Here is a 25,267-nt window from a genome sequence, read left to right on the forward strand (position 1 = left end):
CTATCCATGAAGACAGGTACCTCTGGGTGCTGGAAGCTCTGGTGCTTTGGCAGAGGGCACAGGTGGCTTTTCCTCACGAGCAGCCTTCCGGGGCACCTCAGGTGCTTCAAAGATATTAGTAGCAGTCAGTTCTGTGCATACAACAGGAGGATGCACAGTGACACATAGACTGGACATACACTCATGAACAGAACCAACGTGGTCTCCCAGCATCAACCTCTCTCTCTCACTGGCTCACACACACAGACCCCACAGGGCAGAAATTTCAGGAAATCACCAAGGAACAGAACAACAACAGACATCAGAAATAACAGGTAAGACAATAAGGACAGTCTCATTTGGACTGATGCACAAAGCCACAGGTACCTCGAACTGCTGCTGGTTCTGGCTGTTTGGGCACAGTTACAGGTGTAGGCTCTTCCAGAGCACCTTTCTTGGGCACCTTGGGAACTTCAAAGATATTAGTGGATTTTAGTTTTGTGGGCACTGCAGATGGCTGTGTTACAATAAAGCAACCCGTAGATATTGCACACAGTCTTTTTTGAGAAAGTGCTGTGGTTACATTCAGCCATCAGCTCTGCTTTGCTTCCAGCCTGTGGAATGACCACGTTGTCCAAGACATCCCACAGGAGATGGGAACTCTGTGTGGTCTTTGTCTCTTAGTCAGGATGGAAATGTAAAAAATGTATCTGGTTTCTTAGTAACAGATGATCAGAGTTTTATCTGTGGAATCCTAGTGCTTTTGTCTACTGGCCGTGTTTCATAAATGACTGTGTTCTGTGCTGCTTTAGGCAGTCATTGTCATATTTTTACTTGCCACTTTACTATTACTATTTTTATCCTTCAGGTTGACTTCTCCTTTCTAATGCTATCTGCAATTTTCCTCTCTTCTTTAACTTTTCCTATTTTCCCCTCTGTCATCTCCTGGCTTTCATTCTAATCACTTGATGTTCCTTATAACTGTTTCTTACATTAATTTCAATTATTTAAATAATTACATGATCACTTTTAGGTAGTACTTCACTTGAGGAATGTCATTGTATTTCAGATGGAGAGAGTCTGATGGCAGAGGGAATGTTTTCTCTGGCCAGAACTTGGGAGTCCTAAAGGAAATTAAATGATGTATCACTGCATCAATATATTGTGTCTTCAGTTTAGTGTGTCTTCAGTAATTTTTTTGTATTTCAATTGTAAATGCCTTTTTAAAGGCTCACTGTCTTACATGCCATAGTAACTTTACAGCTTTTTCATGCTATTTATACAAAGTAACATGTTTGCAAATCCCATTGTCAAAAATGTTAATGTATGACCAAAATACAGACAAATTATAAATAACAGTTTAAAGAAAATATTCTGCTCTGTGATACAGATACATAGAGATATTTGTGATTATTTTGCTCTGTGTACTAAAACTACTACTCTCTGCTGAGACCTTTAGTTTCTGTCTATTTTGTCTTTCCTCATAGAATCATCTAGGTTGGAAAAATATTTTAGGATCATCAAATCTAACTGTGAACATAACACTGCCTAGTCCCACCAAACCATATATGAAGCCATCCCTACTAATAATATGAACAACTGTTCATGAACTCCTTCTCTTACATCTCTAAGATTTTGGCATTTTTTGGTAGACAGGAGTTTATCATATCTGCTTGATATGGCATAAACCCAGTATAACAAAAGTTGGTTTAAGTTGAGGAAACATTTCACACCCTTGCACAGCATTTCATATTTGGCACATCCCTTCCTCATTTTTGATAGCAGAGTATCATTTTAAACTGAGATTAATTAAAAATAACCCTAAAAAGCAAATAACACCCCTTCTTATGATGACAATAGTGGTGACATGTACCTTTAGGAAGTGAAGCTTCTGGTTTTTTAGCTAGAGCAGGGGGCACTTTCTTCTCTGGAACAGTCCTCTCAGCTGTCTCAGGCACTTCAAAGATATTAGTGCATTTCATTTTACAGTTACAAGAACACTCAGTATTAAATACAAAGACTGAAACACAGAGGACAACAGGCATGTTTTGAAGTAATAATTTAGCACACACTCATACTCAGTATGATTTGTTTAGCAAGCATATTTTAAAACACAACAAAAACGACAGACAGCTCAAAAGAGGTTAAAATAATACTTAAAAGAAAATTCACTCTGATTGTCTTATATTCATGATAACAGATAGCTTTGACCGATGCAGGTTTTGGTTTTTCAGGAGCAGCTAGAGAAATTTTCTTTTCTGGGACAGCTTTTTGAACATTGCATGTTCTTTGAAGATATTAGTATCTATTAATTATGTGTATTAAGCTTTAAGATGAACACTGAAACAACATACTCAATGGAAGGAAAAGAGATCCAATGCATAAGAGATACCTTTAGGCTGCGCAGCTGCTCGTTTTTTAGCAGCAACATGCTGTTCCTTTTCAGCCACCTTGGCTGGTGGTGGTTCCTCCAGTGCCAAAACGAGCTCAGGTTCTTTGGATGCCACTTCACGCTTTGGTTTTGGAAGTGGTGTAGAAGGCTCCAGGTTTTGGGGTTCTAAAATAGTTTCTGGTTCTTCAGACACCATGACAGGCTCTGGCACAAAAGGCTTTGATTTTCTGGACACTTCAGTATGCATTGACTTCTGGAAATCTGCAGCAAAGTCTGTTTCTTCAGCTGCTACAAATTCTGTTTTTTGGGACTGCACAAAATGTTTTGTTTTGGGGGGCACCACAACACGCTTTGATTTTTGAGTTGATTCAACTGTCTCTGACTCAGACACTACTATGAGCTCATATTCCTCAGGAGCCAAAAATGGTTCTGGTTTCTGGGATTCCAGAACTGGTTTTTGTTCTGGGGGCATCACACTATATTTTAACTTTTGGGGTGGCATGTGAGGCTTGGGTTCCTCAGGTACCACAATAAATTCTTCTTTCTCAAGAACTTCAACCTGTGCAAGTTTTTGGGATTCCACAATGGGCTTCTGTTTTGGTGGCATCACGCCATATTTTAGTTTTTGGGGTTCTAAGTCAGGCATTGTTTTTTCAGGTACCACAACAAATTCTTGTTTCTCAAGCACTACAACCTGTGCAAATTTTTGGGATTCCATAACAGACTTCTGTTTTGGGAGCATCATGCCATGTTTTAGTTTCTGGGATGCCACATCAGGCTTGGGTTCCTCAGGTACCACAACAAGCTCTGGTTTCTCAGGCACTACAACATGCTTTGGTTTTTGGGATTCCACAACAGACATCTGTTTTGGGGGCATCACACCATGTTTTAGTTTTTGGGGTTCTACATGAGGCATGGGTTCTTCAGGTACTACAACAAATTCTTGTTTCTCAAGCACTACAACATGTGCAACTTTTTGGGATTCCATAATGGGCTTCTGTTTTGGGGGCATCACGCCATGTTTTAGTTTTTGGGGTTCTACATCAGGCATGGGTTCTTCAGGTACCACAACAAATTCTTGTTTCTCAAGCACTACAACCTGTGCAAGTTTCTGGGATTCCACAATGGGCTTCTGTTTTGGGGGCATCACACCATGTTTTAGTTTTTGGGATGCCACATCAGGTTTGGGTTCCTCAGGTACCACAACAAGCTCTGGTTTCTCAGGCACCACAATATGCTCTCTTTTTTGGGACGCTAAAACAGATTCTGATTTTTGGTGTGTCAAAAGAGTCTCAGGCTGCTCAGATGTCAGAACATGCTCTAGTTTATGAACTGCCTTTACAGACTTTATTTTTCGGGCCACTCCAGCCACTTCTGGTTCTTGCGGTTCCACCTCTTGAGGCTTTAGTTTTGCTTGTCCTGCAATGGACTTTGGTTCTTGAGGAACTGGAACACGTACTTTCTTTTCTGGCAAAGTTGTCTTGGTTGCTTTATGTACATAAAAGATATTAGTTCTAAATTTAACAGCTGCACTGACAATCATAACAGAATTAAGCCAACCATAAAACATAAAAGACAGTTGTGATGAAAATATTAAAAACATATCAGGTATCAATCATTTATACTGGCTTTTTAAATGATGAATATAGGACATTTTGGCTTTTCTCTCAAGAGTACATACACACACTCCACCTCACAAAACTCATGCTCCTATATGGAAGTACACATATGAACTAATAATATAACTTAAGATATAAGTAAAAGCCATTATAATTGTCAACAGAATGGACAGGACAAAAGATATTAATTGCACTGCAGGCAATAAGCTGAAGATTCTTTCAAGAAACAGCGGTGATGGTATCTAGTTTTTCTTGGTGGAACTTCTGGTATTTCAATTAAATTGATTAATTCTTGTCTTAGCTACTAGAATGGGTACTTTGTTTTCTTGTGGTGGTTTTCTTGAACCCAAGCAGGTAGAGTAGCAAGGATATGCAAAAATAGTAAGAAGAACTGAAGTAGAATAATAGTAAGAATAACATACAGGCAATTCAGACATCCAATGTTTTTCAAAAACAACCGCGTGTGTCTATCTCACACATATATGTATATAAATAGAACCAGCATAATTTAGAATTTCAGGAAACAGAGGCTTGGATTATTACAGTGTTAAAGACAAGAGAAAGAACATTACTTTTGTTATTTTATTAGTGTTGAGATTTACCTTCCTTTGATGGGAGTTCTGGTTCTTCAGGTGCAGCCTCTGGTTCTGGGACAATCACAGGTTCTTGTATTTTTTGCACAGGTATTTTCTTTTCTGGAACAACTTTCTTTGGCACCTCAGGTTCTTTAAAGATATTTGTTTGTTTTAATTTCAGGAATTTGAAGAATAGGAATTTAAAAGACAATAACAGCTCCAAAGTAATAAAATATCTAACAGCATTAGAAAAAAGCCCACCCTTATAAACCATTTGGTTGGTTTTTTTTTTTCCATATTGCTTTACACGCACTATTGTTACTGGGAGCTATTCACAAAGGAAGAAGAGCACACAGTCTGTGACACTTATGAATATATTACATAAAGTATACAAAAAAGCTACTAACACAAACGTAAGAAAGATAATATTTAGAGAAACAGATTAATATTTGTGTGCAGTCTTATTAATGTTGAACATATACCTTTGGCTGGTGGAGGTTCTGGTTTTTTAGGAACTTCAATGTGTATTTTTTCTTCTGAAATCACTTTCTTGGGCACCTCAGGTACTTTAAAAAAAGCAATTAATTTTATTTATGTAGGTTTGCAGTGTTCAGACATTAAGAAATAGTAAATCTCAGGGACTTCAAAAGCATGGGTGGTTTTGGATGTGAATATGTAATTTCTCCTTTCTCTAGAGAAAACTCTCTCTGCTGCCTCACTGAGTTACAGATGCAAAAAGTACAATTGAAACAACAAAAAAATTTTAAAATATATTAATAGTAAAAGTAAAATACCATGATGTTAAAATGGCACTGAATAAAATTAAGGGGTTTTCTTTCCTTGCATACAGTTTTAGTCACTGGATGTTCTGGTTTCTTTGATACTTTAACTTAAACCTATTCTGGGACCAGTCCCTTTGGTACATCAGACACTCAAGAAATAGCAATAACTTTATACTGTCAGAATTTCATAAACATTAAAACATAACAGCAGATCACTCTCAGTGAAAACGCCAACTACAAATATATATATTTTTCTATCAAAATATTTGCATCTTTTTGACAACAGAAGAAAATGCCAACAGAGATCTTGAATAATATCTTTTATATCTTTAAAACAAGAAAAGAATTTTATTTTTGATTCTGTACTTTTGTCAAAATGTCAGGTATCTTTAGCTGGTACAACTTGAGAGGATTGAGGCACAGCAACTTTAATTTTTTTTTGTTGTACATCTACTTCTTTGGGTCCTTCAGGTCCTTTAGGACAGAGATTATTTTCAATTATATAGAATTTTACAGTTATTGCAAAACTTTTCAGTAGAAATTGCCAATAAAACCTCTGATTTGATTTGTTTATTGTCTTAAGGTTATGTCCCTGTAAAGCCTCAGGAAACACCTCAGAGTCTTCTGGAGTTTCTTTTTCTACATCAGAATATTTTTCCATTTTATTCAAACATCTCCCAAATCTCTATTTGACTGAGACTGACAATTGTCTATTTTGTATTCCTTGTATGTCACATTCTTCTATGTGTGACGACTTCTTGATATAATTTTTTTGGTCTCTGCACACAAGTTTTCTTCTATATTAGATGTCTCTATCACTCATTCTATGCTCTCTTTTGGGGCTAGTTCTTCATTGTCAGTCAGGACTATTTCACATCACAGAGGCCGTCTTTTCTCCTCTTCTTTTAAGATTTCTGCTTTTGTTCTCAAGTGTCAATCTCGTTTCTGCTCAGCTACATAGATATTTCTAACACTTTGGTACAGATTACAGCTGTGATTCAAAGGAGAAGAATTTTAAACACAGTAACATATATAGAACTCTATGGGCACAGAGAGTAAAAGTAACAGGAAAACACAAACAAGCAATAAAATAACTAATCTGCACAATCAAGCCAAAGGTGTTTTTCCTCTTCCAAATTTAATTTTTCTGTAGTGAAACATACCTTTGGCTGGTGGTGGTTCTGGTTTTTTAGGAACAGCAGCGGGCACTTTCTCTTCTGGAATTTTCTTGGGCATCTCTGGCACTTTAAAGAAAACAGCATTCATTTTTAAAATTAAAACATTTAAAATATGTACATTGTAATGAAGAACGAAGATCACAAGAAGCATATCAGAAGGAAAGATATAAAGAGAGATGTCATGCAAAAAGTGTTGTATACTATTACATACAAATAGGATTTTCATAAATGAGTTTTGCTATAAACCCTAATGTTCAAGAGAAAAATCTCCTCCTCCGAAAGACACTATTATTGACATATAAGCTTTAGGTAGTGTTACCCTTGTTTTTTTAGGTATAAAAATATTTATTGATTTCTTAGGTACCTTGTATACTTTAAAGATAATAAGATGCAGTTTTTAAAATGAAAAAAATTAAACATTCAATACAGAGACGTAAGACAAAACACACAGATATACAAGGATCTGACAAGTAGATGGATAAGGATGCTTTGACAACAGTTACAACTTTGGAGAAGTCTTCATGGTTCTACCCTTCTGGCAAAGAATAAGTTGGAAGTGACTTTGCTTGGGACCTGTTATCAAGCAGTTTTAGATTTGCTATGCTCCCCACAAAGATGAAAACAAGCTAAAGAAGTCATGGCAAAAGTTGCAATGAAATTCCTTCTGAATGTCACACATAACAGTTTTTCACTGATGCTTGGCAGTACTATGTGATAATGACTAGGGTGGGATAAGCTGTGCTGCTTGACAGTTTTCAATGCCACTCAAACTGCTACTTCAGACAGACTTTTAAAACATCTGAATGAATTGTAACAGCTGGTTTCTGTGCAAATCCTATTTCCATTCAAAATGAAATAAATTGACCCCTAAGTTTAACATGAGCAATGTGAAACAGAGGCGTAGGATTTACTCCTTGCTAGTGTATGAACAAATTTCTGAGGCTGTACCTATAGAGTGAAAACATTCTGTAAATCTCACTGTGTGTTAACATGGCTGGAGCTTTCCTTACCCTTTTACTGGCTTTTGATACAACTTCTGGGTTATTCTTGGGTGGAATCAGCTAGATCAACTCAACAAATTTTTAATGCTTTGGCAGCAACAGTACAAGGGACAGAAGAAACTTGTAGCAAAAGAATGAAAGGATATGCTGACCTATACCTTTGGCAGCTTCTGGCTTTATAGGCAGAGTTTTTCCTCAGGAATACGTTTTTTTAGGCAATTCAGACACTTGAAAGCTATTTACCAATTTTGATTTTATGACTTAAACACAACTTAAGAAACAGAAAAAGGGACATATACAACATAAACACCACAAATCTGACATGTGGACCATGAACTATTATATCAGAGACTATGTAAGAAACAGTAAAAAAGTAAAAGTATTTATCAGTGAAAGATCTCAGATCTACCAGGGTCTCAAAGTACCTTGAGATGGTGGAGATTCTGATCTTTTAGGAACAGGAGTAGGTTCTGGCTTTTTAGGCATAGTAATAGGTACTTTTTCTTCTGGAACAGCTTTCCTAATGGCTGCAGGCACTTTAAAGATATTAGTTCAATTTAATGAGAGAAAGACATGTCATGAAAAATCTCAAATTTTTCATATAAGTAAGGCACTGAAAGAATGAATATAAATATGAATTATGAATAATTTAATTTTCTTGGAGTTCAAGACTTAGCAGATTGACAGAAGAGGTGATGAAGAAGTCATATACCTCTAGATGGTGGAGCCGCCTCTTTCCTATGAACAGTAGAAATTTCTTCTTCTACGTGAATCTCTTCATAAACTTCATGTACTTGAAAGATATTAGTGTAAACACTTAAATTAACTTAGACTATCTTCAGAAAGCAAGACAACATGTTAGATAAATAAAAAATATAATCAAATATTCAAGCTCCTCTGAAGACATACAGATCCATTTTATATCTATGTGCAAAATTAGGATGCTTTCAAATAAGGGATGAAAAACCCCTCACATTCTGCCCTGGCCTGACCTCTGCAGTTTATCAGAAGAAAGATGTGTGATGTATCCTAAACTGAGCTACTACCTTGAGTGCAGAGATAGGCTGTATCTATCTAGATTTTGTCACTTTTTCTTTATTTTTTTTCCCTTTGGACTGATATCAAGTAGCACTTTATTTTAAGAACAACTACAGGTGATAATTTTTAAATTACTTTTTACTGTTGCAAGTAACTAAAGCTGTTAAGTAAACTCTAGTTCATGATAAACAGAATACTCTCAAAATAATTTATATATGAAAACATATATTTTATCCTTCAAATAATACTTAAAATTTCTTATACCTGTAAAGTGTGAAGGTTCTTCTTTAGGTACAGCAGGAGGTATTTTTTCTTTGTGGACAGCTTTCTTTCGTACTTCAGGAACTTAAAAATATTGGTTTATTTTAGAAATTTGCATTATGAAATAAGAATTACAGTTTTTTAAAAAAATTAAATCTACTAGAACAATAGGAAAAATATGTGGTATTGAGATGTGAATAAAATTTAACAACTTCACCTTCTGTAGTCTGTTACTTTTCTAACTCCTAGTATTTATGGTTCTGAATAGGCTCTTCTCTGAAAAGATAGTAGGGGTTTTTTATGTTTGGATTTTTGTTTGTTTGTTTGTTTGTTGGAGGGATGTTTTTGTGTGCATAGTATGTGCATGTTTAAGGACTTTCGGCACTAAAAAGGGTTTTATTTTTGAAATTTAAAAATTACCCATAAAAGAAAGGCAAAAATCCAGCTCAATTAACTAATTTTTAGGCTTCCATCATGTATAGAGATCTTCATTCTGGAATCATGTAACAAAATTATGTTTCTATTAAAAAATTTGTTGTTTTCTATTTTGTCCTGATTTAAAGTCATACCTTGACTTTCTTTAGGCCCTTGATATGATTACAAAGAGTCCTTTTGCAAATAAGCTTCTCTCACAACCTTTTAGATTTTTTTCAATATATTATCAGAGAAAGCGTTTTGAGAACTAGAACATAAGACATAAAGTAAAATAAAACAAAAAAACCCCCTAATCCCTGAATCTCCTGACTACTAAATTTCTATGTCTAATTTAGTCTTCCTAAATTTTAAATTGTTGATGAAGAATGTATCAATCTGTTTAAGCAACTGCTTATAGGAAACAAATTAAAAGAAAAAAATCCAACTGTAAAGTGTCTCTAGTAGCTGGTGGTGTTGTTTAAAGAAAACAAGGAAGCTGGGTTTCTCACTTGGTATGTCACTTTCATAAGAGGTTAGAGAGGGTTAATTTGTAAGTAATGTACCTTTAGCTGGAGGAGCTTCTTCTGCAGGTACAGCAGCAGGTATTTTCTTAAGTGGGACAGTTTTCTTTGTCACTGCAGATATTTCAAAGATATTACATTTCTTAAAGACATTATAATACACAAAGTGTAAGTAGCAAAGATGCAATGACAGACACATAGCAGCTAAGGAAACATTAGAATGAAAACATTAAATAGCAGATTAGCACACAGATGGAATGATGAAGATTAATTTGTAGGAATGTGTTTCTTTACAGATTACTTGAAGAGTTGGTTTACCTTTAGCTGCTGGAGCTTCTGGTTCACTAGGAGTAATAAAAGGTGTCTTTTCTTCTGTTGGAACTTCTCCATAACCTTCAGGTTCTTTAAAGATATTAGTTTATTTTACATATTATAATATTAGTTATAAGACAAGGAGTAGAAAGACAAAATAAAAGCATACAGACATGCATATGGACAAAGAGTTGTTTGAACGTAAGTTATTTAAATGTCTTTCAGCCTGATCATTGACTTACTACTGCTAGAAGTTACCATTCCCAATTAGTGAAATATATATTTACAGAAGTATTTCATTTTATTTTCTAGTTTCTTAGTTTTGTGTATTTGTAACTGAAATTTGTATGTCTTCATTTGGAGTTGACTATCTCCATTGCATCTCAAAAATTAGGTGTTGCTCAGGATGGCTCTTAAACGGCTGTCTACTTAAGTTCATTTCTTTGCTTCAGTGTGACTCAAGTGCTTCCTGAATCAGAAACTTAGTTTGTCTCTTATTTACATATCTTTTTCACATTATTAGAGGGGAAAAATACAGCATTTTTAAAAATGCTAAATTATATTTTTAAATTTAGTGTAAGGTTTTAAATTTGAAGTTTTTAAAATGCTGAATTATATCTAATTTTGTGGACATAGATGGTCTAAAAGATATGAGTATGAGCTGCTTTTAATAGTTTTAAAAATTAATTTAAAATAGCTCACATTTTACAAAATAGTATAGAGCATGACTTGATATATTTTCAATTTACTATTTGGTAGATGAGTCATTGATGTACCTTCATAAAAAGGAGGTTCCTCTTCTCTAGGGATAATGGTGGGTACTTTCTCTTCAAGGACAGCTCTCTTATGAAACTCAGGAACTTCAAAGACATTAGCTTTTTTTTTAGTAACTTCAAAGTAATTTTCAACTTTTAATATCCCAAACAGAAATAAACCCAGAAAACTAAGTCATTTTGAGGTCTTGGAAACTCTTCAAGAATCAAATATGATACAGGTCTAGAGCTGCCTTCCTGGAACAATGAATTATGTGAAAAAATTTATGGTTTCAGCTCTCAAAGAGAAAGCTGAAACATAATGCAAATTTGCATTCCTTACTGCATTGCCATGCTCTTCTTCTGGCTGGTGTAACAGCTTTAATAGCTTTAACTTACTGGCTCTTGCCCTATTACTTCTTCACCAATATAATGACCTGTGTATTGGTATCAAAACCCCAGTTTAAACTAAATTCACAACTGTATTATAAATAGAAAAGCCCTAAAGCTTTACATATTGTGTTGTATATAGGAATACCTCCTCAGCATGTTTTCATTCGTAATTTACTGTCTAGCACATATCTGAAATGTTTGCCCCAGAGTTTGAGATTTATCACTGAGATTTCAATCTCCACTTGGAGAGACTGGGTACTCTCGCAGTGGTGTAAAGACCGTGACAATTTTTAATGATGTTAGCTGGGCAAAATGGCACAAATGTTTGCTTTCCATAAAGTCTCATATCAAAGGCTCCTTTACCTTTCATTGGTGGAACTTCTATCTCACGTGTACGTGTAGGTTTCTTTTCTTCAGGGACAGGTCTTTTGAAATCATCTGGCCCTTTAAGATATAATTTACTTTTAGGGCTTTCAAAGCTACTTGAAAGAAGTTACAAAGAAGAAGAGCAAGTCTAGCAAGGAAGATTCTTGAAACATCAAAGAATTAAATCCTTCCTGAAAGAACATTTATGTTTATTTTGAAGATTAGACAGAAGAATAGCATATTAAAAAATACATTATTGAAAGATTCCTTTCCAGAAGAAATAAAGATATTATTTCTTTCTGACCTTTTTTCATGTGCAAGTTAATGACAGGACACACATTTTTAAAGTGACTCTAACAAGTTTTAAACAAATAACTTGAAACCAACAGGCAAAAAAGACTCACTGACAAACATGAAAAAAAAAACCACCATGGGGACATAAAACATGCACATGTTTCTCAACAAATAATGAGGACAAAAGACTGAAATTAGAGTTCATGTCTCACAAGGACAATGAAGAGGAAGAATACCTTTAGCTGGCGGAGGCGCTTCCTTTTTAGGAATAGCAGGTGGCACTTTCTCTTTTGGAACAGGTTTCTTTGGCACTGCTGGCACTTTAAAGACATTGGTAGTTGTTTTAAGAATGATTGCAGTATGAGTATTATGTAAGAATAGAGTTAAACAAAAAGCAAACAATGGAAAGAGTCAGAAAACTTAGCAAAACACAAAAATATTTCTAAAATACATAAATATACGCTATAGAAAAGGCCGCCTATCTGGACTATTTTGGTTGGATTAATGCAGCTAGAGTTTCAGCATTCAGTGAAAGAAAAACACTGCTATTGTTGGATACATTTTGAATAGGGGTATGCCTTAACAATTAGGTTTCATGTACTATTATCTCTAATTAATGGGAGCTGGGAGTACAGTAAGGTAGCCATTTCCTATCAACTAACTCCAAACTTTTCTGTAAAAGCAAACAAGCAAACTGAGCCACATTTTCCCACTTATCAGATTTCATTCTGACAATTAATTAATATGAGAAATAACTATAAAAGCACACAACGAATTCCTGGCAAATTTAGTGCTATGAACAGATAATTACAGAGCTCTGGACTAGTGCAGTAACTTCACTAGCACTCACTGACAATTGCTATTTCATAAAGCACTTATGCTTTATGAAACTTATGCTTTATGATACAGAGAATACCTATTAAGATAGGACACACTCCAGCACGTCATTAGGTAAAAAAATGTTATAGGTTTTTAGAATTCTGCAGGAAACTAGAGTTTTAACCATTAGCTTTAAAATATCACTTGCATTGTGATGGCAAAAATTAAATTAAGGTACTAACTTCATTCCCTTTGTCTCCAGGAAATAATTTGTTTGATTTTTGTTTTGCTAAAGGAATTTTTTTTTTTTTTTTTTAGTAATCTGTCTTTAACAGTACTGTGAAAGAAAGCTAAGAATTTAAGAGTCAAATTAGATGAGGTAAAGTACTGGATTTGGGGATTTGGAGATTCATGCAGAAGGCTGTGTTTTCATTTATCTGATGGATGATGTACCTTTAGCTGGTGGAGCTTCTCTTTTAAGAGCAGGTACTTTTTCTTCTGGCAGAGGTCTTTTGGGCAACTCAGGCACTTTAAAAAATATTTCATTATGTATTATATGTTATTTATTAAGAAACAGGTATAAAAACAGCAAGCAGAGCAATCACTCATTTGTAGAGGAACCATCTCATAATTCATGCAAAAAAAGGGAGCAGCCATCTCAGAATTCTTGAGTAATGAAATAAGAAATATCAATGTACATCTACTTATTACATTGTAGATGCACTTTCTGTTTGGTGTAAGGGATCCTATGATCATAAATATAAATGATGGGAAAGAAGGTTCTATAGGACTCCTAATATCTTTGTAACTCAAAGGAGCTGAACTGGACAAAACAATTAAATCTGAATGCATAAAAAGTAATTCAGGTTGAAGCTGAAATACATCAGAAGATTAACATTTTCTCTGCTTGTGTTATATATCTGCTAGTTCACTCTTGGGCAGTCAGATAGGGAACCCTCCCATTTTACAAGGAAAGGTGTTCCTTAGGAAGGACTAAGACAGAGACAAACTGGATGGATTTATCATTACCAGCAACATAGGACTACAAACACATAGGACTACAAACAAAGCAAAATATAAGTAAACACCCGTAGGTTGCTTAAGCAGCAACTGAAAACTCAACACACTGTAAGAACAAAGAAGTCATGATTTGATTTACCTATAGCTGGCTTGGTCTCATAAGCCTCCTCATATACCTCCTCATATTTCTCATAGATCTCTTCCTTCTCCTTAAACTGATACTTTTCATAGACATCTTTCTCCTCAGCCTCCACCTCATATTCCCGTTCCAGAATTTCCTTATATCCCTCAGGTTCTTCAGGTTCCTCATATGCCTCAATTTCTTCAGCTTCCTGAATCTCCTCAAACTCTTCAATGCTTTCATATGTCTCATACTTCTCATATTCTTCATAGGCATACTCATACTTCTCCACCACAGGTGCAGGGGCAGGGACTTTTTCTTTCTGTACCAGTTTCTTGGGTACTTCAGGCACTTTAGAAACAGTATTATTGTTACTACCTGACAATTATTTAAATTTTTTTTTTACAGTTAAGCCAAGATAATTGACAAAGAACAGATAATGTGCATGACAACCTCAAACATAAGTAACATTAAATTATAGAACTATGCTTCTGAAAATATATATATATTATAAAAGATTTTAGAATGAGGAAGAAAAAAAAAATTAAGAAAAATGAGGAAATATATCTGTACCTTTGGTTGGTGTGGGTTCTTTGGGTTTGGGCACAACAGCTTGCACTTTCTCTTCTGCCACAGCTCTTTTACGCACCTCCGTGACTTAAAAGATACAGATTTTGTTTAGGAATTTAAAAACAACAAATCACCTTAGAGCAGTGTAAGTAGAAAAGCACAAAAAACAGAGCTTTATGGTTCAACAACATAAACATTGAAAATGAAGAGTTTTAACATAAATTCAAACAAAGATCTTGTACAACAGAGACAAAAGTTAGAAAGAAGAAAGTCCTAGCATAAATATTTATTATAAGGAGTATATATACCTTTTGCAGCTGGAACCTCCACTTTTTCAGCGGGAGCAACCAGTACCTTCTCTTCAGGAGCAACCTTCTTAGGCATCTTGGATACTTTAAAGATAAAACCTAACTTCAGTGCACTTTTGCACACATTTTAAATGGACACAAAGCCAGAAGTTTATGAACAACAAAGCAGAAACGTACAAACAAACAAACAGTATAGTGACAAATACAATACAGGACAGAAACACTAAAGCGTCCCTTGCTAAACTCAACTTGGATCAAGAATATTATCAGTTAATCATAACAGCATTTACAATCTCCAGTACCTTTGGCTGATGGAGCTGGCACCTTTTTAGGAACAGGTTCTTTCACTTCAGGAATGGGTTTCTTAGGCATCTCAGGCACTTTAAAGACATTTTATTTTAAGAATGTCATCCACCAGTAGTATGAGAAAGATAACAGAAAACACGTACAATGAGACATAATAAGAACTGATCTGCAGAATATGTTTTTAAAAGATGAAACAGAAATTTAAACAAAAGACACTTTACATCCATGGGTAGACTTGAGCAACTCAAATAGTTTTAGAACTTGTTTTGTACTAGGAATTTGACAGGCACCCTGAGATACCAATACAGAAATGCAGCAGGGACACAAAGCTAACATAAATAACAAACAAACTAAACAGAAACACAGAAGGAGAATAACAACACATTGTTAACTTATGCACCTTTTGCTGGAGGAAGTTCCAGTTTCTCAGGTGGAGGTACAGGTGTTTTTTCCTTTTGGACAGGTTTCTTAGGAATCTCTGGCTCTTTAAAGATATTATTTTGCAAACACATGTTAAAATTGCTTTTGAAACAGTAAAAGCGTGAACATGGAAACAAGATAAAAACATAGAACAAGACCACAAACTTCCTCAAAACATATAAAAGAGTTACATAAAACTTAGAACAAGAAATAGAGATGAATTTTAATGAACACAAAAGATGTCATAAGTGACTTGCAAGAAAAGATCGTGTACCTTTTTCTGGTACAATTTCCTCTGGAATAAATTCCTCCTCTTCTTCTTCAGGAACAAAAATGGGAACTTTTTCTTCGGACACAACTTTCTTTACAACCTCAGGCACTTGGAAGATATTGTTTCAAGAACTTTACTTTCACAACATCACAAAGAAAATCCATAACATAAACCACAAAGACACCAATTTTAAAGTAACAATAAAAATAGAAAAAAATAGGGGAAACTACTGGGTGTTTTTTACTCCCTGAAAACAGCGATGTGTAATTGGGTTACAAGGATTATACTTTTGTCCAATTTTTAATTCCACAGTGTCATTGTAAACAGAAAATATGAGCAAGATATGCTACAAACCAGAGTTAAAGAAGATTACTAGCATTAAGGTTTTTTACATAAAAAAACTTGCTTTTCTTTTTCTTTTCTTTTTTTTTTCCTAAATTACTCGGCTGTTGAGGTAGGCTTGGCATCCAACAGTTGCCTTTGCAATAGTCTACCTCCACTTGGAATTTCACATTTAGGGTATAGGATCTTATCATTAGTGTGATCACTTGTAAATTGATATTATTTTTGTATAAGTTTAGTTAAAACCCTTGAGAATACAGCTTATTTTCCAGATACATATAAGAGTTATCTCCCTAAATTGAAGGCCCATAATATTTAATTTCAGCTATTTTGTTTAAAGAAAATTGAAATTACTTTAAAAATTATTTCTAGGTGATTATATCACAAGGAATTATTTCATTCACAGTAATCACTTAAAGTGGAAAAAAGAAGGTCATTCAAGGCCTGATTCTCAGCTGGCTGCAGTCAATAACAGAACAGACAATCCCTGTCTGAGCCCTAGGACCGCTCACTGCAGGGAAGCAGCAGGGTGCTATAACCCAGGGCCTGAATTCGCATGAGTATGAATTGAATGTTAAAATTAAGCTCCACTGAAATATGAAAATTAGAGGGAGAGGAATTATCTGCATACATCATGATGTGATATACCTTTAGCTGGTGGCATTTTCTTTGCTTTAGGGACTGAAACGGGTACTTTTTCTTCTGGTACGGGTCTCTTGCGCACCTCTGGCACTTCAAAGATATTGTTGTGATAAGAAATTGGTAATTGCTTTTAGAGCATCAAAACTACTAAAACTACAGAACAAAGTCACAAAGACCAGAAAGAAGAAGAAGAAGAAGAAAACCCCTCTCAGAAGGTTAGTAGAGGTTTATACCAAGCTTAAAACAATCACTGGAGATGAAGATCTATTAATGAATTGGACAAAGCTCTCATAATCTTCAAGAATCAAGGCTGTACCTCTTGCTGGCATCTCTGGAACCTTTTCCTCTTCTTCTTCAGGAACAAAAATAGGTACCTCTTCACTGGGATATCTTGGTATTTCTGGCACTTTAAAGATAGTTTTTAATTGTAGAAAATTTAGACACAACTTACACAGAAGCTAAAGCAAGTACTTTTGTCACACACTACTATGACACCGCAGTTAAATTCTAACAACAAATGCACAAATCAACAACAAATGCACAAAACCAAGAACAAGCATTATCCACATGTTCAGCTACAGGAAGCGATACCTTTGGCTGGTGGAGGTTCTGGCTTTTTATGTACAGGGACAGGTACTGCCTTTTCTGGAACTTTCTTGGGCACTTCAGGCACTTTAAAGACATTTTTATTTAGGGAATTAATTTTCAATGTAATATAAAATCTAGTAAAAAAATAACTGATATTAAGATAACTACACAAATATGGAAAAATTTAGTCATGTGATGAAAGTTAGCATTGATTTTATCTACAGATTTATGCACAGATGTAAACTTACAAACAGGGACTACAGAATGACAAACTGGTGTGGTAAGGGTAAGGGAGAAGTCTGGCTGTTTAGGTAAATTTTTTCTCTTTTGGACCATCTGTTTTTGAAGCAGCAAGTCCGTTAAAAGATTTAGATATAAAAGATCCAAAAGACAGAGACAATACAAAACACAAAGACATTTTCAAAGCGAAGAGTAAGGATAGACACCATGACTGACAGACACAGTGTCAAACAGCTCAGGGAGTGGTTCAAACATATTAGGCTGAAGAATGGGATTGTTACTGCCAGTAACAATCTCATAAAGATGAAGAAACAAAAATAGAATCACACAGTTGAATCAGAAAATGGTGTACCTTTGGTTGGTGGAGGCTCTTCCACTTTTTTAGGCACTGGGACATGTACCTTCTCTTCTGGCACAAGTTTCTTTGGTACTTCAGGCACTTGAAAAATATTATTGTAATGTAAGAATTTCATTTTTGTGCCATAAGGTAAAGAACATTGATATGAATCAATAAAGTTGGGTGACAAAGAAGAACTGTCAAGAATAGAAAACTCTTCACTCTATATCATGTATGAAAAAAGACTGACTTTTAACTTTTTTTTTATATAAAACATTTGGCCAAGAGCTATATCAAATCATATACCTTTGGCTGGTGGAATATCCTTCTTTTTTGGTACAGGAATAGGAACCTTCTCTTCTGGCACAGGTTTCTTTGGCACTTCTGGAACTTAGTAAGATATTATTAAATATTGAGCTTGGCATGAAAATCTAAAACAACATGACATACAAACTAGTCACACTAAAACAGTTAAACACACACAAAAGGAACCACAGTCTTCAAGAGCAACAATTCTTTTTCTATCCTAGTTTTTAACACAAGTGACAAGATAAAGGAATGCTAGAAGATCTTTCTGATCACAGATAATGAATGACACGTGCATATACCTTTAGCTGGGGGAGCTTCCTTCTTCGGCACTTGGACTTTCTTTTCAGGTACAGGTTTCTTTGGCACCTCGGGCACTTCAAAAACATGATTTTGGTTAAAAAAATAAACCATAAGCCTACTCAAAACAAAAATGAAACAAAAAAGACAGCAACATAACTATTTCATATGAAGACCCCTCTCCAAAAAGAACAGAAAAAAGTAATAAGCCATTAAGGCATCTGAAAAATAATGTGAATTACATATTCAGAAGATGTCTTCTAACATAAAGAGATTATATATACCTTTTGCTGGAGGAGGTTCTTTTTTCTTCAGAATAGGTATTTTTTCCTCTGGAACAGGCTTCTTGGGAGCCTCAGGCACTTGAAAGATACCATTAATGTTTTAGGTATTTACTTCCATAACAACAAGAACATAAAGTGCAAACAAACATCACAAATACATATTCATGTAAACAAGTATCACACACTCAAAAAACCAGCTATTATTTAAGAGGGCTTTATCACTAACCCAAAATAAAATAACAAACTCATCATATTAGCTGCTTTTATCTCTATTCTTCCTGCTTAGGCATGGAGGCCATCAATAAAAATATTTTCAATTTCAAGGGCTTTTTTGAAAGAAGATTTCCTTTTTTCAGAAGATTAAGTCAGAGAGATTCAGTCACTTTTTTGAATTAGTTATTAAAAACATGTTTCAAATGCTTGTCAGGCATGTAATAGGTTGCATCTGATCATATTCTTTTATATATATTAAATGTAAATTGCTGAACTGCATTTTCTTCCTGAAGAATTTCCAAGAGCTTTCTAAATGCAACAAAGCAAGCATATCTAGTTTATCAATGGACTTACTTCAAGCACAGAACTGTCCATTTTAAGTACCCAGCAGTTTATGCCACAATTTGTTGGATAAATTAAATGCTTTTTAAAAAATCTCTTTACTCTTCTGCAATCAACAGACTTGTCCTTTAACTGCAGTGAGGCAAAAATTTCAACTATAATATATATCTAAAATATAAACTAAAATATATCTAAACTTTTGTTTGTACCCTAAACCCCAGAAATGCCCATATAAATAATTCCACCGGTTCTAAGCATACTGAAGAAAGTTTGGAGCACATATGAATTAAACTTAGCTACTATGAGAGATTAAATGGAAATTTCAGCTAACCTTAATCTTCCTGCTCAGGATTAACCTGGCTTTTGCAGTGTACTGCCTTATCTTTTCTCATGTTTATGACAAAATTTCTACTGCAAACAATGTTGGATTAACTTTGACATTTATTAATTAGTCAAATGAAATTCTAAACTTCTTTGATGGAAAAAGACACTATGGAATGATTTGGATTAGGAATGGAAATGATACTCTTAGATGATTATGTAATTTTGGAAAATCAGATATAAATTATCTATATCTTTTTATTATGATGTAGAAAGGCTTTATTACCAAGATCTTGGTATGACCTAGTTCTCCTAACTAGTGAATACTGTACTAACAATGCAGAAAATTTATACCCATACCATAAAACTTTGTCCTAAGGAAAACACATGAAACTAAGTTTATTTAAATATGGGTATTGTTATTTTTCATGAAAGTATATTATTCTTTTCAAGATGGAAATAAACATCAACCATAGGCCTTTCTAAGATTTCTGAAAAAAATTCAATGTGACTTGTGTTCCTAAATCACTTTTTTTCAAGTACCCTAGCTATTTTCTAGATAAATATATTTTTTGTCTATAAGTGCAGATTTTACATAAGCATTTTTAAGTATTTCAAGCACAGACTGACAGCAACATTGGACCGCAGATGAGGATGAAATTAAGCCTGGTTATATTTTCATAGGGGATTATACAGAGTTCATATGAAAGAGGAATGAACATGTATGACATGGAAAATTTGAATTTATGGCATTAGTAGTAAAGAGTAGATATACAGCCATCTGCGCTATATAATAATCGATAAACACCTTTAAAAATGCACACTGTAAAGCACACAGCAACATTTTTAAACAAAAGTTTGATACTTTCATAGAATGAAAAGATACTACTTTTCCTCACACAAAAGTTAAAAGTATACCTCTAGCTGGTAGGGGAGCCTTCTCTTCATACTGAGGAACTTGTGGCTCTTCCTCCTCATATTCAGCAACTTCCTCTCCATAGTAAGCAGCTTCTTCTTCATAATGGATGACTTCTTCCTCTTCATACTGAGGAACTTCTTCTTCATACTGAGGAACTTCTTCCTCTTCATACTGAGGAACTTCCTCCTCATAGTGACTAACTTCTTCATAATGGCGAACTTCCTCCTTGTAATGGATTACCTCCCTCTCATATCTGGTGGTATCTTCCTCCTCGTACCTTGGAATCTCTTCTTCCTCTTCATACTGAGGAACTTCAACATATGCTTTTTCTTTTCGGACAATTGTCTTGCGTACTTCAGGCACTTAAAAAGATACCAATTAAAAGAAACTTAAAATTTAGCACATAGATCTTACTAATAATGAGGAACACAAGGCATTGTCAAATAAGAATTAACCAAGGGAAGAACATTCCATAGAAAACAAATCAGTACGCACTGTACATGGAACATACAAGACACAAAAAATATTTACACCATTTGAATACTCTATCCAGTATACCTTTGGCTGGTGGTCTTGCCATTTTTTTAGGAGGATAAATTGGTACTCTTTCTTCAATGATAGCCCTCTCTGGTACATCAGGCACTTAAAAGATACAGCACAATTACATTTAAGAATTTTTATATGCCAATTGTTTAAAAGCAAAAGTATTCTTGGCAAGAAACAGAAAAAGATATCGCACAAACACATGGCTGACATGTAAAAGACAAGTTATTGTCACTGGACATGTAGCTAGGGAAGTCATTAGGCTTCTTTTCAATTAAGAAACAACAATCTTTTCAAGATAACAATATAAGCAACTGATATGACTCCTGCTTCATCCACTGCTGTCAACAGTGAAGTTAAGTTTGCTGATGGGCAGAACTCAAAATCCAAAGCCATCCAATTACAAAATCAGTACAACTCATTGTTCTCTGCAGCAGTTCCTCTCCAGAGCAGTGACACTTTGCACTACCTCAGGAAGAGATCAAGAATCCTCATTCACTGACAACAAAAGATTTGTGTAGGAAAATCTAGATGAAGATGAAGGAACACATGGATAAAAACTTTGAGAGTGACTAACATAGATAAGGGCCCTGGTCTAATTAAAAGCAAAAGAATGACTTGCTCAGTGAGGAAGGTGTTTTTCCTCTTCTGTCAATTACTTTATGAAGTGACTTTTTTGTTCTGACATGATGAGGAGCCATTCCTTGTAAAAGCAGGAGCATCTCCAGAAGATTAAGATGCGGATATGTTCAGTTTTTAAGACTTATTCAGGAAAGAATGCTATGTTTAAGCACCATATTCTCTTTTACAGAAGTGTGTGGGCCTTGTCTTCCGAGGCATGTGTCTTGGAAAATTGACCAATATAATTGGAAACAGCACAGAAAATCACCTTGGCATTTTAAGATCTGCCAGACTTGGAAAGTCGGAGAATAACCGTGGCATTTTCTTAACAGATTTGAGATTTTTTCTGACCTTAAGAGATAGAATCCATTCTGTCACTGACAGATTTGATAATTTCTAAAAGCTTTCTTCATGACAGGCTACAGTGAGCATAGATGAATGGCTGCCACAAGTCTTGATGCTCGTTGTTATTTTTGGGGCAATGTGAAGACTCATTTTCTGGCAGAGTCCTCCTTGATATTTATTTATAAATACCAGGTACATCTACACTTGAAATATTAAACTGAATCTGGTTGGAACTGGTATTTTGGTGGATTTAAAACAAAAACTGCATTATGCATGAGTCCTCTTTTCAGAAAGCTCAGGTTCCTTTGGATTTTTTTTTTTTTTTTCCAGCTAAAACACCAGTGTTTGGTACGCTATTGGAGAACTGTTGCATTTAATGTCTTTCTGCTTTGACCCTTTTCTTTCCAGACTGGATGGAATATTACACCTGCCTTACAGAGAACCAAAGGTCATCCTTCATCATACTCTTGGTACCCATATTATGCTTGTCCCCCCATCTTTGGAGACTAAATAGGTAATTTAACTTCATGCTGATTTGTCTGTTTTAGTCTTTCATGAGATAATGCCATTTATAAACAGTATCAGAATTAAAAGTAGGGAGTGTGAGGCATCTTGTGGGCCATTTTTCACAAATAAACTGATAGTCTGCAAAAGTAAAAGAGCAATAAATTTTCCTTAAAGGCTATGAACTGTTGAGCAGGCAGATCCATTACATTGGATTGTGTTGTGTCTCAGCCATGCAGGCAACAGTAGAGCTAATGATTTTATCTTTAATATTAAGATTTAGGTGAGGAGTTGTTTTTACAGAACAGGAAAGGACTGTCTGTCTTTTCAGAATCATAAAGCATGTTAATTTAAATGAAAGCAAAGACTGTGTCTTGTTTCCCCTCAAAGGTCAGACAGGTGGCAAGATTTAAAAAAGAAGACCTAATGAAATTATTTGGCTCCCACGATGTGAACAGCAGTAAGCCAAGTGAAAGAATTAAACGAGAGAGGGTATTTTATTGTGAGAATTAAATACTGTCCTGCATTATTCTACAAGTTTCACTTTCATAATAAACTGGAAGTAGCAAAGGACATGAAATTTTCTTTTACTTTCTTTGTTGTTTTACTAGCTGACAATATGCAACTTTGGGTGCAGAATCTTTTTAGTGTTCATACCTGTGTATGAAATCTCCTTTTCTGTGTGGAGAGAAACGGATACTTCCTCTGACATAGCCCAATGTTCTTCTTCTGTTGATACTTCAAAGACAGAGTCTAGCATTAATTTTTTTCTTCTGGTGTAATATAATGTACAATAATAAATACCCCATTTGGAATTTCTTAAAAAAAATAACTATTGTTACCTGACACGACCCACACCCAGAGAAATTGGGAAAAATATCTCTAGTATTTCTTAAAGACTCTGTAAAAGTTCCTCTGGGACTACAGTGGATCATAGTGATGGGCTTGGTAGTTTCAGATTAATGGTTGGACTCAATGATCTTGTCCAGCTTAAATTATTCTCTAATTCTAAATTTGAACCTCATGAGACATGCCAGACCAGGAGGCCTGAAGCTCTCATACTATTACATGAGCACAACCTGTTCTTAGATTAACCCATGGGCAGGACTACCTTCTGGTGGTGGAGACACTTTTCTCTTTTGAACAGCAATGGATACTCTCTCTTCTCTGGCAGCTTTCCTCTGTACTTCTGGCACTTTAAAGATAGTAATTGTAAGAATACTAGCTTCTAAAAGAAATCACACACATTCTGAAATTCATATGAAATATTTATAGACAAACATTTAGGAACAAACAGCACACTATTTAAAAAAATATAATAAACACAACAATCACATGAGACATACAAATAATATATAGTAAAATAATATATCTAATATTAGAGTAATAGACAAATAGACAAAAAAAGTGAACAGAATATTCACATATGAAGTAAGATGGAATGAAGATGAAAGTATGCAGTAAATACTTTGTCTCTAAACTCTTCAGAAACTCAATTAAACCACAGAACATCAGACACACAGGGTACATAACAAAATCAAGCACAAGAAAAGCACAGAGGCAGAGAACATATTTGTAAGTTTGAAACACTTCACTGAATATTGACAATATTATAAATATTGATTTTTTTAAAAAAATGTGTTCAATTTTTTTTTCACTGAGTAAATGTTGTCACTCAGCTTTGCAAGCATTTAAGCATCCAGAATGGTTAATGAAATTAAATAGTAGCTAAAAAATGCAAAGAATGAAGGTGCATGACTATTCTCTGTCACACTCAGCAGTATTTTGAAGGGGAATAGATGAAGTTCCTTTTCATTTATAACCAAATCAGGAGAGACAGATCTTAGTAACTAGGCAGACTGTAAGTATGATGCACATGGATGTCTGATATTTAAAAGTCATCTCTACTTTCAAAAGGACTTGTATACCTTTAGCTGGTGGAGCTGCCACTTTCTGTGAAATTGGAACAGGTACTTTGTCTTCTGGCACAGGCTTCTTGGGCACTGCTAGCAATTTTTAAAAAAAAAAATTTTGTTGTGATAGATGTTAAATTAATCACAGTATACAAACATAAGCAGACGACAAAACAAAAATCAGAGACTTGACATTTCTTCAAGTAAAAAAAAAAAAAAGACAGCAAACACTGAGCATTAAAATCTGTATTTGATAATGAGACAGAAATAAAAACCACTGTTCTGAGACAAGACTTCTCTAGTGTAACTCTGAAAATGTGTATACCTTTCTTTGGTGGAGCCACTTCTTTTTTAGCAACTGCAACTTTTTCTTCTGTGATAATTTTCCTGTGCACTTCAGACACTTAAAAATAATTTGCAAGGATATTTAATTACAATATTTGAAATGCAGATATATGTTTCTTTTACTTATTCTGATTGCTTAAAAAAAGTGCTAAGTGAACTTCTACAGCAACAAAAATAACACATCCTGAAGAGCATCCTTTACATCCATAGCACCCAAAAGAGTAGAGTCAAAAGAAAGGGGAGAGCCATACAAAGGTTACAGATACTAACAAACAAAACTGTATTTAAGCAAGTTGCCTAAACACAAATACTGCAAGACCTAACTAAAAAAATCTTCGTGGCAATAATCTGTTTACCTTTGGTTGTTGGAAGTTCTTCAAACTCTGCCTCAAAAGTGGGCACCAAAGCTTCTTCAGGTTCTTAAAAAAGATTGTGTAACTTTAGAAAATT

At 34.7% G+C, this 25,267-nt stretch overlaps 2 protein-coding genes across 32 annotated transcripts in view; both read right to left on the reverse strand.

Moving 5' to 3' along the window:
• TTN (titin) overlaps positions 1 to 25,267 on the reverse strand; it is a 239,112-nt gene that overhangs the window by 114,333 nt on the left and 99,512 nt on the right. For 21 of the 31 annotated variants that reach the window (XM_077785076.1, XM_077785079.1, XM_077785098.1 and 18 more), the window contains 6 exons: positions 20,546 to 20,908; positions 18,752 to 18,829; positions 18,470 to 18,544; positions 6,511 to 6,591; positions 5,048 to 5,131; positions 4,593 to 4,715 (listed from right to left, as the gene is read on the reverse strand). The exons of 3 other annotated variants lie outside the window; for them this stretch is intronic. In XM_077785076.1, coding sequence (XP_077641202.1) covers positions 4,593 to 4,715; positions 5,048 to 5,131; positions 6,511 to 6,591; positions 18,470 to 18,544; positions 18,752 to 18,829; positions 20,546 to 20,908 — 804 coding nt within the window. Of the gene's footprint in view, positions 1 to 4,592; positions 4,716 to 5,047; positions 5,132 to 6,510; positions 6,592 to 7,951; positions 8,063 to 8,238; positions 8,320 to 8,828; positions 8,910 to 9,802; positions 9,884 to 10,078; positions 10,163 to 10,848; positions 10,933 to 11,580; positions 11,662 to 12,113; positions 12,198 to 13,149; positions 13,225 to 13,855; positions 14,189 to 14,410; positions 14,495 to 14,715; positions 14,800 to 15,017; positions 15,096 to 15,421; positions 15,506 to 15,715; positions 15,821 to 16,702; positions 16,787 to 17,012; positions 17,103 to 17,287; positions 17,369 to 17,876; positions 17,964 to 18,167; positions 18,252 to 18,469; positions 18,545 to 18,751; positions 18,830 to 20,545; positions 20,909 to 21,104; positions 21,189 to 23,216; positions 23,298 to 23,670; positions 23,755 to 24,487; positions 24,566 to 24,797; positions 24,876 to 25,173; positions 25,237 to 25,267 lie in introns of all 31 variants that reach the window. 7 more of the 31 variants (XM_077785084.1, XM_077785082.1, XM_077785081.1 and 4 more) reach the window with 4 other exon arrangements.
• Positions 234 to 4,567, reverse strand: LOC144246702 (uncharacterized). Its single transcript, XM_077785102.1, has 3 exons — positions 2,372 to 4,567; positions 1,853 to 1,936; positions 234 to 450 (listed from the first exon to the last, which is right to left on the reverse strand). The coding sequence occupies exons 1-3, from the start codon at positions 3,972 to 3,974 to the stop codon at positions 335 to 337; spliced, it is 1,803 nt and encodes a 600-aa protein (XP_077641228.1). The 5' UTR covers positions 3,975 to 4,567; the 3' UTR covers positions 234 to 334.

This window comes from Lonchura striata, chromosome 8 (genome assembly GCF_046129695.1).
Source record: "Lonchura striata isolate bLonStr1 chromosome 8, bLonStr1.mat, whole genome shotgun sequence".
NCBI lineage: Eukaryota > Metazoa > Chordata > Aves > Passeriformes > Estrildidae > Lonchura > Lonchura striata.